Here is a 14,301-nt window from a genome sequence, read left to right on the forward strand (position 1 = left end):
AACCAGGTTCCCAGCATCATGTTCCCACATGCTTTATGCATCCATTAGCCCTCTGTGTCTGTACTGTTACACACTTAACATTATGGCTGGTCCATACAATCAGGGCAACTGTTACCACCCACCTTTCGTGTCTCCCTCTTTCCTCATAGACTGTAAGCTTGCGAGCAGGGCCCTCACTCCTCTTGTTGTTTGTTATAATCTACTGTATGTGATTATTGTTATGCTGTAATGTCTATTGTCTGTACAAATCCCCTCTGAAATGTAAAGTGCTGCGGAATATGTCGGCACTATAAAAATAAAATTTATTATTATATTATTATCTTGAAGATTTGTACAATTGGGCAGAACCTTCTTCAGACGACCAGCAATAATATCACTGATAGCAGCCGAGGCTGGAAGTGCCGGGATTTCTGCACGTGGCTCAGACTTGAGACTCATGAAATCTAGAGGTTTTGAATTTTTTTTTTTTTTTTTTTTCCCCCCCCCATTTTTAAATCCTTTACCAATCAGTTACGACTCCATCCTGTGATTTCCAACATTTCGCCACTTTTTCTTGTTGCTGCCATTTCAGTGTTGAGTGTATAAATGGCGAGGATCGGCTGGACTGACATCTGATGTATGTGGGCACCTGTAGACTTTGGCATCAGAGTAGTATTTTATAGCAGGCGTTGAATTCTTAGATATTGCAGATTATTGGCTGAGCAGAAGATGTAAAGTAAAGAGAGTGAAATGGTGGTGCACGATCTTCCTCTGAAGCTGAGGATTATCCTGCAGTTCTGTGCCGGATTATCAATAGTTGTGAATTATCGGCTGGCAGAGTAATGTATAACTTTTCTATTTCAGGTCCAAGGGTGTGATCCTGAATATCTCCTCCGCCAGCGGCATGTACCCCGTCCCGCTCCTCACTGTGTATTCTGCTACAAAGGTGCGGGAGGTGCTGCGTCCGAAAATGTCATAGGGGCATATTAGGGACAATGGATGTGGCTTGTTGGGGCATCGCTCATCAACAGCGATGTTTGGTGGGGTAAGGCTTGCCATGGCGGCAGTTCAGTATTGTAAGGCTTGCCATGGGGGCAGTTCAGTGGGGTAAATCTTGCCATGGCGGCATTTAGGTGAGGTGAGGCTTGCCTTGGAAGCAGTTCGGTGGGATAAGGCTCATCATGACAGGTATTCGGTGTGGTAAGGCTTGCCATGGCAGTTGTTCGGTGGTTTTAGGCTTGCAATGGCTGGTATTAAGTGGGGAATGGCTTGCCATGGTGTCAGTTTGATGGGATAACGCTTGCCATGGTGCCAGTTCGATGGGGTGGGGTGTGACTTGCCATGGCAGCGGTTCGGTGGGGTATGGCTCGCCATGGCGCCAGTTTGGTGGGGTATGGCTCGCCATGGCGGCAGTTCGATGGGGAAGTGTTTGCCATGGCGGCCGTTTGGGGGGAGTATGGCTCACCATGGCGGCAGTTTGGTGGGGGTAAATCTTGCTATATTGGGTTTTCGATGGGGTATGGTTTGCATGGACGATGTTGGGAGGTGCTTGGCTTCCTATAGGGGGAGATCTTTGGGCCATAGCTCACCATGGGGGTTGTTGTGTTTGTTTTTACGCCTCCCCCCCCCCCCCCCTCCCTCCTACGTCTCTGTGGATTTCTGGGGCTGATCCCAGGACAGACATTTTCTGGGATTCCCCTTTATAATCCTGACCGTTCTGGCAGTGTCGAGACTTGTGTGCCCGGTCCGTCATCCTGATGGAGGCAGGGTGGGGGGTTATATACATGGGAAGGAGCTTTCCTTATAGATTGGGAATTTTTTTTCTTGTGCCTTCTGGGAGTTGTAGTGCTTTCTTCTAACGTGTCATCACATAAAAGCTTCCTTTTGCCTCTGACCATATTTTTTTTTCCTTCATGTCGTTGTTCAGGCTTTTGTGGATTTATTTTCGCGGGGTCTGCACGCCGAGTACAAGAGTAAGGGTGTCACCGTGCAGGTGAGCGAAGCGCGTCGCTGCCGAGGATCCTTGTTATTGTGTGGTCTCCATGGTAACGACGGCTGTCTTGGCAACAAGGAGATCACGTTCTCAAGCACAGGAGTGTGTGACGTCCTCGCCTCCGAGGCTTCCAGTTGGTCTAAATTATTATTACATTTTTTTTTTTCAATTTGAGCATTTTTTATCAGCTCAGCCTTTGTTTTTTTTTTTTTGTTTTTTTTGTGGGGGGAGGGGTGGGGGTGATTTTGAGTGAACCCCCCATCATATAATGATTGTCTTCTGTCGTGACATCCTCGATATTTAGAAGCGGCCGCCCGCCGTCTCTGTGCCGCTGTTCTAGATGGCGATCATCTGGCCGGATCGTTTCCCATAGACATAAATCCTATAAAACCTTAGTGACGTCGGCCAAAACTGATCTGACTAACCTGGGAAATTAACTCTTACGGGATCGTGGATACTGAATATTTGTGCACAGGAGAACACTTTATTATAAAAAAAATAAATAAATGTTTTCCTATTTTTATTAAATTCCATTAAAGGGGTCGTCAAGTAATAGCAAATAGTGATAAAAAGTAAAATTATTAGTAGACGGCAAAAGTGTCTAATGTAACATGGAAAAAAAGTATTCTAGAAAACACAATATTCCTCTCTGATGGAACATGAAAGGCTGCAGCCGATCAGCGGATGACTAGCTGCAGCAGTCACGTTGCATATCAAGAACAGGTGACCACAGTGTGCCGACATTGGAGGAATGGACACTTCAGCTATTCTCCAGTAGTGGCGCTTTTTAATGGGCCTTTAGTCTACAGGGTCCTTGACCGCCAGGGCTGACTGTCCCGCTACTGGGGAACCTGGTTGGAGAGGGAGCTCCCTTGCGGCCAGGCTGCTGACATTTTTCACTGCAGGATTAGAGGGTCTTGTTCCTGCCATCCACGGTGGCACACAACACCCATGCAGGGCTTATGTCAGGAAAACACCGCTCTGTACAATACGGCCCCTTAATAAGGCATATATAGGTGGTCTGTATGCTGCTCCGTTGTCAGACCACGGCTTCCATAAATCGGGAATAAAGTGTTTTATTGTGCTGTATACAATCATTTACCAGTGAATCCCAGCAGTTGTCTGGCCCGGGTTCTGTCGCCGTCCGTTCGACCCCGGGGTTCTGTCGCTGTCCGTTCGACCCCGGGGTTCTGTCGCCGTCCGTTTGACTCTGGGGTCTGTCGCCATCCGATCCATCTAAGTCAGCGGCACACAGAGAAGGAGTACGCGGAGGTCAGCCTTGGCTTAGTAGTCTTCTGTTGCCATCTAGTGACCGCAGTGTATAACTTCAGAGCAGCCACATTAATCCATCCTGTTATATAATGCGGGTCTGGTAATGATGCATTACACATACAATCAGGAGGCAGCAAATGACCGCACGGAGAGGAGCCTGGTCCTGTAAATGTGCTGCAATAAGGGCCAGGTCCCTCCTGTCTCATCCTAAGAGGTCTTGCATTTAGGGTTGTTCATATTAGATGCATATAGCAAAGTGAATTAAACAAGTATAAAAGAAAACAACATTTACGAAAGTCCCTGTTCTGACGTCTTGTGACTTTTTTCCTGTCTGCAGAGCGTTCTTCCATTCTATGTGGCGACCAAAATGAGTGGAATCCGCAAACCAACATGGGACAAGCCGAGCCCAGAAGACTACGTGAGGTCCGCGCTGAGCACTGTGGGTTTACAGAGCCGGACTAATGGCTACCTGCCTCATGCCATCTTGGTAAGATAATACTGTATATAAAACTGCAATTTTCTGGTCAAAGCACAAACCCTCAAATGGATAAAAAAAAAAAGTTATGGCTATTGGAAGAAGGAGAGAATCATAGAATCGTAGAGTTGGAAGGGACCTCCTGGGCCATCTGGTCCAACCCCCTGCTCAAAGCAGGATTCGCTAAATCATCCCAGTCAGATGTCTGTCCAGCCTCTGTTTGAATACAAACAAAGAATGCAAGCACAAAAGTGAAAAATGGCCACAACAGGGTGAGGTTAAACCATATTGGCTCTTTTCTATCTCTAAGAATGTGATTACGGGGGATTATACCCCTGAGTAATCACTGTACCCAGGCTACATAACCTCTTCTGCTATGTCCTGTGCCAGCACGTAGCCATCATTCACATGATCTGCAATGCTGGGATTGCACCATTTGTAGCACACGCTATGATAATGGATCTGTTTTACGGGCCAGGACCTTTTATAACATTTACATACCGCTTGATTCTGAGAATGTAGAGAATTGCTATATTTTGTGCGATCTTTGCCCGCTCCCCATCACTTCTGTTTTTTTTTTGCCCGCTCCCCATCACTTCTGTTTTTTTTTTTTTCTCAGGGCTGGGTCACAGGATCGCTGCTCCCCGCCAGCCTCTCCACGAAGTTCGCCATGTACATGAACAAAGGGCTGCGCGCTCGTTTCCTGAAGAGAGCGAAGAAGAACTAGAGCCGCTCCTCCATTTCTACCAAATCTGTGCGAATCCTCAGGTCTCTGTAACGACTGATGGTAACACGAGGACCCCGTCATTAGACCCTCAGACTGTTGCTAGAATGTTTCTATGATTTTGTTGGGTTTTTTTTTTCCCTGAATGTTTTAGATTAAAGAATTGACATGACGGTGGGTGTTCCCCGCTGGCATGCTGAGAGTTGTAGTGTTGCAATACCTGGGGAGCACTGCACGACTTGTGACCGTTGTATGAGTCTGTGGGGTAATAGGACCGCTTTTATCCGATCTCTGCACGCTCTTCTATCCTGCAGTGTGACCCCAGTGTAGGGAGTGGATGCAGGACCCCGCCTTATACCTAATGCACAACACATTCCCTTTAACAACCAACGACTAAAGCTCTGGTGACACTAACCATTATAATCTATGCAGTAACCCATGTATTTTTACTGAATTTCCAAAGATCAACATTAAACTCAACCACTTACATGATGCGTGTCGTATCTCCCCAAATGCACAGGTCCCCCTTGTGCGCCAGCCTCATCGCCTCCATTGTGTGATCTTTTGCCACAGACACAGTAGACTTCTTCTCACTTACGGGGTGGGTCATTTACTGATTAATTCCACCCACCAAAACGTCATTTTGGTTGAAATCCTCCATTTTGATCAGCTTTTTTTTTTTTTTTAGACTTGAGCATATGATCACCCTTAGGTTACGTTCACACGTGGCAGGTGGATGTAAAGTCTTACCAAAACTCGTCCACACCGTGCAGAGATTTTCACAGTGGATCTCGGCCCTTTGCACAAAAGGGCGAAATGCAAAGTAAATCGGCGACAGATTCACATACGCCACGTGATGCTGATCCACATCATAATCGACTGTGGTTAATTTGTGTGTGGACACATCCCTGTGGAGCGCATATGCAGCCGGGGGTCTCTGTGGGTAGGTGAGCTGTTATACTACCAGCGCAGTAAACGTAATGTCTTCTGCAGATTTCATTGCTACAGAAATGTCCCATGTGCACATACTGGTAATATGAAAGGCCCTCCATATTTTATCTTTTGTGCCTCTCCCATATATTTTATGTCAAACCAAAATCTGCAGCCCCTCCCTCATATCTGTGCCCCCCGATGTAATTTTCAGTATTACATGCTGTAAGGGAGTGTTGTGTACCATTGGCGCCTTTTCTGCATAAGTGTCTGTTGTATGTGTGTCTATATAAGATCTAGCATTATGGGACTTGTAGTTCTACCACTGCTATAAGGTATGCTACACCCCCGGTACATTTTTGCACTAGACGTGACTAAGTCCTGTTCACTACATCAGAGGAAAATGATCAAAACCGATGCAAAAGAAAAATGGCGCCTGCGTCCCCGCAACCAATCACAGTCCAGCTCTAATTTCCTTTGGGACTAAGAATTCTGCATTCTGATTGGTCGCTGTGGATGTCACCTCCACCTTTTTTCTCGCACAGTTTTGGCGATCATCCTCCCGTCATTGTGTTCTCCCATCCTGATTCGGACACTGGGACAGAACGAGGATCCGGTCATTATCTATTGTACGGAGTGGTGATGATCCCACCAGTGTCTGGAGTCACCAGGAACCAGTTGTTGTTGTTTGGAAAGATTTTGGGGAGATTCAGTTTTATACTAATAAATGAAGTTTCTGGCAATGTGTCGTGTCATTGGTTTGTATCCGTCACCTGCTTCCTCCATGGCAGGCGCACTTGCATCTATGGGACGTTTTCACACCGGCCGGGTAATTAAGGGGCGAGGAGGATATGGCTGCCGGCGGTCTGTCGTCTGATGGCTCCAGGTAATGTCGCAGCCACAGTGTGAATACAGAACACCGTCGTCTACGGTGGATACAACTGTGACAAACTCTCACCTGTGCGATACATTTTTCCTCTCCTGCAGGTTTCCAGCATATGTTTAATAAGGCTGCGTTCACACCGGCCGGGCAGGCTCCTGACCCAACTCCACGTCCTCACTAGAGAAAACTGTGCACATGCGCTCGTTAAAGGGATTTTCTAACTGATGCTCCTTATAGCCATATAGTTAAAGGGACTCTGCCAATCAGAACTATGAGGGGCCACAGTGCTCGATTACTGTTCTCCATGTGTACACAGGCACAAGTCCAGTGACTGCCTCTTACTGTAACTCGTCTTCATTTTATTGGTTACATAGGACCCCAATACTAAACTCTTCATGGCCCTAGACCACCAGAGATGATTCCATGAGGCCCTGCACTGCTATACACCACAGGGACACTCAAATGATCTTCACTGCTAGGGAGGGCCACATGATTCCCCCTTCTTTGCCCCAGACCACCAAGGAAGTCCACGAGATCCCCCTTCACTGGCTTAGACCACTTGGGATGTCTACATGATCCCCCTTCACTGCCCTAGACCACCAGTGAGGTCCAAGTAATCGCCTTTATTAGCCTAGACCACAAAGGACAGTCACGTGAACCCCCTTCACTGCACCAGACCACCAGGGATAACTACATGGTCCCCCTTCACTGCCCTTTATAAAATAAAATACGGATGGCCTGACTACTGTGTTAACCCCTAGAAATGCAATAGTGGCGATTGACTGGATCATCTAGGGCAGGGTTCCCCAACTCAAGGCCCACCAACAGATCATGTTTTCAGGATTTCCTTAGTATTGCTCAGGAATTCCATCACCTGTGCAATACAAAGGAAATCCTGAAAACATGATCTGTTGGTGGGCCTTGAGGACTGGAGTTGGGGAACCCTGATCTAGGGGGTTAAACAGACAAGGTTTCACATTTTCCCACCACCACCATGGGATGTGGGACACAGACTTGTTGCATTTAATGCTTTGCTATACAATGGCAATATACAAGAGATCAGCAGATCTCCGCAGATACACATGTATCACCGCAGCTGTAACCATGCACATAACGTCACGTTACACCACGCAGGGAACGAAACAAAAGGTCAAAACATTTTATTCTTAACCGATAACAATCGGCTGCACGGCATCCCCAACAGAAGAACGAGAAAGTCCTGGATCTAGAAACGAGACCGCGATTTACCATGAAAGGTATCATTGTGAAAAAGTAGTGAAGCACAAGGAAGACCCTGCACATATTCCCAATGTATAAGAACGAGGCTCGGGCCACACGGTGACGCACCGCGACGTTGGGCGTAATGATTTCCTGTGGTGTTGCAACCTGCAGCTGCGACAATCGCAAATGTTTCCAGATGTGTTGGATTATCCATCGCTGGTTGTAAGTCGCTCACAACATTCGACTTCTCTGCTGCAACTCGGCTGTTTTATGTACCGCAACATTAGACCTCTAAGATCATCACGCCACAGCCCCAGCCTAAAGGTAAGACGTCACCTGGCTGCAAAGTGAAAGATGGACATTAAAAATACAAAAAAAAATGGCTTAAAGGTAATGATAGTTATAATATACAGCTTATCCTGACCTTTAGGGTGGGTGCACGTGTTCACACATTGCATACATGCTGAAATTTTCTGTGTAACGCCATGCTTCCGTGTGTGGAAACACTACAGCTTTTTGCTACTGCGCCTTGCACCGTCCGAAGACGGATTACCTCATGGCCCCTGGGCAGGAGACAGCAGAGTGCAAGGAGGTATGGTTGGGCTGGGAGAGCCCATGGGCAGTGTGAGGATCCAGGCTAGGGAAAAAGCTGCACGACGAACGCTCCAGGTGCTGGAGCCGGTTTCCCCTCTCCTGCCTGCGGTATCAGCAGCAGCTTCAGTTTTCTCCTTCCTTCCCTCCCTCCCTCCTTCCTCCCTCCTTCCGGGCAGCGCGCCCATACCTGTGCCCAGTGGGTTCCCAGACCGGGAAGGAGCGCACCTCAGGTGGGTAGGGAGAAGCGCCAGGGTAGCGCGCCCGGCTCCGGCGGGCAGTGCCTAAATTTAGCTCGCGGCTTCGGCCTAGGCCGCGGGAAGAAGGCCCGCCCCCCCAGGCGTGACGTCAGATCCGGCGCCGCCCCCATGTCCAGGGCGGGCGCTGGATAAAATTGAGGCCCCGGCTTCAGAACGGGGTAGGCCGCGGTCAGGAAAGCATCGCAGCCTACCCAGAGAGAGAGCAGCAGGAGCACGAGCACGGGGAGACAGCAGGAGCTGGGTAAGTGCGACCCCGTCTCGGCCACACTAGGGCAGTTGTCCTCCTTCTCCTCATACCCCTGTATGCTTTAAAAAAAAAAAAAAAAGAGAGGGAGAGAAAATTGGCTGTTTCTGCAGTATGTCTGGAAAAGAGAAAAAGCACACTTTCCTTTATACCGCATGCATTTCCTGTGGGGCTGTGTTCACGCGAGCGCAGACTATTACGTTATGTGAAGCCTGCAGTTCCGAACGCGCCCAGGAGCCCTCCCCTCCAGCGGAGCCCAGAGGGTCGGAGCCCCCGGAATGGGCGTTATCATCTCGGTCTATGGCCTCACTTACGAAGGCGATCGAGACCCTTCAGGCCCCGGATAGAGGTAGAGACGACGGCTCACCGGTTTGGGAAGGTTCATCCACCTCACAGGAGCCGCTGGCCTGCAGGGGCCACACTCTCTCCAAGCAGACGTACAGGGAAAGATCCCATATGGCGTCTACGGGCCCCTCCGGTGCTTCGTCATCCGTGAGTGCGGCGTCTCGCTCACCTTCACCATTGTCTGGGAGCGAGCAGAGTTCGGATGAGGACATGCAGGAATCCTTGGACCTGGATACCCCCGGGTGTCGGGAGACGGTAGACAGTCTCATTGAGGCTGTCAATCAGACTCTAGGTATTGAAGAAGATGTCTCCCTAACCGCAGGGCATAAAATATCTTTTAAAAAGGCCAGGCGACCACATAGGGTGTTTAGCACTCATCCAGAATTCGTGGACATGGTGCAACGGCACAGGGAGCATCCAGAAAAGCGTTTTTCGGGACAAAAAACGCTAGAGACGAGATACCCGTTTGCACCAGAGCTCTGTAAGAGATGGGCGGGATCTCCGACTGTGGATCCCCCAGTGTCACGCCTGGCCTCAAGATCATTGTTGTCAGTGCCTAGTGGTTCTTCCATTAAGGACCCCACGGATCGGCTCATAGAAGGTTTAGCCCGCTCGGTGTATGAGGCATCGGGATCAGCGCTTTTGCCGTCATTTGCGGCAACATGGGTGGCCAAGGCCATGATGTCATGGTCAGAGTCTTTGAATGGAGTCCTGCAAGATAGAGACTTGCCGATAGAGGTGTCTGAGATAGCGAAGCAGATCACTAATTAATGCATCCTTGGATGCGGCGAATTGCGCGGCGTTAGCGGCGGCAAACGCTATCGCCATTAGGAGAGCCTTGTGGCTAAGGCTATGGCGGGCTGATTCAATTTCTAAAAAATCGTTGACATCCCTGCCATATCAGGGTAACCGGCTTTTTGGAGAGAAGTTAGACAAACTTATTTCGGATGCCACAGGGAGAAAGAACAGCTTTCTCCCATAGCAGAAAAGTAGACCGCCTCTTCGTCAACCGCAGGCGCGCTTTCGAGCATTTCGCGCCCCAGGATGGGCAACAGCGGCCAGTTCTACCGCCCCAGCTCGCTACAACCAAGACAGAGAGCGCCAGGTCACGTATAGAGCCAACCCGCTGGGGAGAGGGCGGGGCCGTCCACCCAGGTCAATGGGAGCCAGGCCCCAGAAGCCCTCAGCAAAATGACTCGAGGCATCAGGTACCCGAGGACAGCAGAGTAGGCGGTCGTCTGATCAGGTTCCGCCACATCTGGGTCAAGGTGGCACACGACGCATGGGTGGCGGAATTAGTGTCATTGGGTACAAGATAGAGTTTATCGGACACCCTCCAAAGCGATTTTTTTCGTTCCCGGCTTCCCAAATCGGAATCCCGGGCAGAGGCATTGCTAGGAGCCATCAGGATTCTGCAGTGCAACGGGGTCATTATTCCGGTACCAGAGGGCGAAGAGGCTCAAGGATTTTATTCCAACCTGTTCGCGGTCCCCAAGAAGGACGGAACAGGAAGACTGGTTCTGGACCTAAAGCTCCTAAACAGGTTCATCAGAGTCAGGCACTTTCGGATGGAATCCCTCCGGTCAGTGATATCGGCCATGGAGCAGGGAGAATATTTGGCCTCAATCGATGTTCAGGATGCCTACCTGCACATCCCTATTTTTCCCCCGCATGAAAAGTTCCTTCGTTTTGCGATCAATGGCCAGCATTTCCAGTTTGTGGCTCTGCCGTTCGGGTTGGCCACGGCGCCCAGGGTATTCACGAAGGTAATGGCGGTCGTTATGGCTATTCTTCATTCTCGGGGCATAGTAGTGTTGCCGTACTTAGACGACCTTTTGGTAAAAGGGCCGTCCTTTCAAGCATGCGAGGAGAATGTCAGCATCACGCTGGAGACCCTATCTCGCCTGGGATGGTTGGTCAATGGGAAGAAGTCATCTCTTACCCCGGCTCAGAGGATTCCATTCCTAGGGATGATTTTCGACACCTCCCGAGGGTTGGTGATTCTCCCTCAAGACAAGGCTCGGGCGCTCCGGCAGGGAGTTCGGAGTCTTCAGCAGCCAGGCCCTCACACGATTTGATTTGGGATGAGGGTTCTAGGGAGGATGGTAGTGGCAATAGAAGCAATTCCGTTTGCGCAATTTCATCTGCGTCCCCTGCAGCACGCGACAGGAGTCCGTTCTCCCTAGATCATCAGTGCAGGTTGTCCTTTCAGGTCCGGCGGGCACTTCAATGGTGGACGCGCAACTCTTCTCTCCTTCAGGGGAAACCCTTTCCTCCAGATCAATGGTTGGAGGTCACAACCGACGCGAGTCTTCTCGGTTGGGGAGCAGTATTTCGTCATTACACGGCACAGGGGCAGTGGTCCCCCCAGGAGACTCATCTTCCAATCAACTTGTTGGAGATTCGAGCGGTGCGGTTGGCGTTGCAGCATTTTCAGCACTGGCTAGCGGGTCGCCCAGTCCGGGTCCAGTCAGACAACGCCACGGCAGTGGCGTACGTAAATCACCAGGGAGGCACGCGCAGCAAGGCAGCCATGCGCGAGATAGAACATGTATTCCGTTGGGCCGAGAAGCACCACTCAGTAATCTCAGCGGTTCATATACCAGGGTGGAAAATTGGGCAGCAGATTTCCTGAGTCGGCAGGGGGTCGTGGCCGGAGAATGGTCCCTACACCCCGAGGTCTTCCAGCAGATTTGCCAACGGTGGGGAACTCCGGACGTGGATCTGATGGCCTCCAGGGAGAATGCCAAGGTGGGCAGGTTTGTTGCCCGGTCCCAGGACCCGTGAGCAATCGCAGTGGATGCTTTGGTTCTTCCATGGAGCCAGTTTCGGCTCCCATACCTGTTCCCCCCCCTCTGCCTCTTCTCCCGAGGGTAATCAGAAAGATCAAGATAGAGAGGGTCCTGGCAATTCTGCTGGCTCCAGACTGGCCCCGTCGAGCTTGGTACGCGGATCTAGTACAGCTCCTCGCAGACGTGCCATGGCGTCTACCGGAACGGCCAGACTTACTGTCCCAGGGGCCGATCTACCACCCGAACTTAGGGGCCCTGTGTTTGACGGCATGGCCGTTGAATCCTGGGTTCTGACCCAGGCGGGGTTTGGGCGTGAAGTGGTGGCTACAATGGTTAGCGCCCGGAAGCCGGCCTCGGCGAGGGTCTATCATAACACTTGGAAGGTTTTCTCTCTCTGGTGTCGAGAGCACGGGGTTGCGCCTTTGTCCTTCTCGGTTCCCAACATCCTGGCTTTTCTGCAGTCAGGCCTAGACGCAGGTTTGGCCCCGAGTTCCCTGAGGAGACAGATATCGGCCTTGTCTGTCCTTTTCCAGTGAAAGATCGCTACCAATATGCAGGTCAAGACATTCATTCAGGGGGTCTCACAATTGGTGCCCCCCTTTAGGGCTCCCTTAGACGCCTGGGACCTTAATCTGGTTCTGGGTATCCTGCAGGAAGCTCCTTTTGAGCCGTTGCAGGAAGTCGAATTGCCATACCTTACCAGGAAGGTCATGTTTTTGGTAGCCATAACCTCTATTAGGCGGGTCTCGGAATTGGCAGCCCTATCCTGAGGAGCGCCGTTTCTGACCTTTTTTAAGGCTAAGGTAGTCCTGAGACCACCGCCGCCGTTTCTGCCGAAGGTTGTGTCCTCGTTCCATATTAATGAGGACATTGTTTTGCCTTCGTTTTGTCCAGCTCCGGTACACAGAGTGGAGAAGGCGCTCCACACGCTGGACCTAGTAAGGGCCCTCAGAAGGTATGTGTCGAGGACAGCACCTTTTCGCCAGACAGATTCGTTGTTTGTGATCCCCGAAGGGCGCAGGAAGGGTCTCGCAGCCTCACGGTCGACCATAGCCAGATGGATTCGCCTTACTATTCAAGAGGCTTACCGTATTAGAGGCGCGCCGGTTCCAGCTGGAATAGGGGCGCACTCGACTCGGGCAGTGGGCGCCTCTTGGGCGCTTCGGCATCAGGCTTCGGCAGAGCAGGTATGCAAGGCGGCAACTTGGTCAAGCCTGCACACGTTCTCTTAAGCATTACAATGTGCATACTCAGGCTTCGTCGGATGCGAGCCTGGGTAGGAAAATTCTCCAGGCAGCGGTGGCACACCTTTAAACAGGTGGGCATGCGATGTGGATTGGTGAGTTGCTCCCACCCAGGGACTGCTTTAGGACGTCCCACAGTCTGTGTCCCCCAATGAGACGAAGGAGAAACATGAATTTTTGTGAGTACTCACCGCAAAATCCTTTTCTCCGAGACTCTCATTGGGGGACACAGCGCCCACCCTGATAGCCAGTTGGCTCTTGTTTATTTAATTAGTATAATTCCTTATTTAAGGTAGGGTGGCCCTTTTTCAGACATATGATTTTCTGCGTTAAGGCTAATTTTTTGTTATGTTCTCTACTGCTTTTGCACTAAACTGGTTTCCGCCCGCTATCGGAGCGAGGGTGTATGCGGCGGAGGAGCTAACTTGTTTTTTGTATACTTAGTGTCGGCCTCCAGACGGCAGTAGCACACACCCACAGTTTCTGTGTCCCCCAATGAGCGTCTCGGAGAAAAGGATTTTACGGTGAGTACTCACAAAAATCCATGTTTTTTTTTTTTTCAGTGATGTGCCTTTATCTTTTTAAATGCAGGAATGCTGCAACTTTGCATTTGTGTTTTTTAAATGCAATAATAATTCAGGGGAAGCGCCGTTTCGCAGCATCTTTAAACTCATAATGGGCACACAAAATCACATCCACTTTGCTTACACCGGATGTTCCACACACAAAAGCAATGTATATGCTACATGGAGAAAGTGTGAAAAAAGCATCGGAAAATGTATGATCTTTATTACTTTATTCAAAGGACAACTACAAAAATGGATTAAAACCAGAATTGCGCAGAAACATTTGCAAGACTCTTGTCCAGTAGTCACGTCCGTAGAATCTATGGCCGCTGGATCAGATCACTCTGAGCTTCATATTACCTGTCGGTATGCCCGGCGCCTCTTTTTTGATTAGTAAAACATGCATGATCCCATTCTAAGCCTACTAATAAGAGGCGTTGGAGATGCTGACAGGTAGTAGGGGGCGCAAAGTGATATGGCTACTGGACCACTAACGTGGCTACTGGACCTGCGTCCTGCAACTCTTTTTGCTCCACTCGTGCAATAAAAATGGGAGAACACAAGTAGATCCAGCAGAGGGCAGTGCAGGACATTCCATTGTTACCAGGGACCCTACAATACTCACTAATAGGCTGGAGTCAGATGTTACGTATAAAAAATGGGTCCGTTTTTCATGGACGAGAATCGCCGAAGTGTTCCCTGAACGGTAATCCGTATGTCATCCGTGTGCAATGCGAGAATGCAATTTTCTCGCATCTAAGCATCTGTGTGACATCCGTATA

At 49.9% G+C, this 14,301-nt stretch overlaps 1 protein-coding gene and 1 long non-coding RNA gene across 2 annotated transcripts in view; one reads left to right on the forward strand and one right to left on the reverse strand.

Annotated features, from left to right (window-relative positions):
• Nucleotides 1-6,116, forward strand: part of HSD17B12 (hydroxysteroid 17-beta dehydrogenase 12) — a 92,207-nt gene extending 86,091 nt beyond the window's left edge. Inside the window, exons 8-11 of the mRNA XM_073578556.1 lie at nucleotides 844-925; nucleotides 1,907-1,972; nucleotides 3,582-3,731; nucleotides 4,339-6,116. Coding sequence (XP_073434657.1) covers nucleotides 844-925; nucleotides 1,907-1,972; nucleotides 3,582-3,731; nucleotides 4,339-4,446 — 406 coding nt within the window. The 3' untranslated portion in view covers nucleotides 4,447-6,116. The remainder of the gene's footprint in view (nucleotides 1-843; nucleotides 926-1,906; nucleotides 1,973-3,581; nucleotides 3,732-4,338) is intronic.
• The window catches only part of LOC141092422 (uncharacterized), a 51,313-nt gene that overhangs the window by 26,924 nt on the left and 10,088 nt on the right, over nucleotides 1-14,301 (reverse strand). The window lies entirely within an intron of this gene.

The sequence above is a fragment of the Dendrobates tinctorius genome, unplaced genomic scaffold (genome assembly GCF_039654945.1).
Source record: "Dendrobates tinctorius isolate UK_male_01 unplaced genomic scaffold, ASM3965494v1 ptg000059l, whole genome shotgun sequence".
NCBI lineage: Eukaryota > Metazoa > Chordata > Amphibia > Anura > Dendrobatidae > Dendrobates > Dendrobates tinctorius.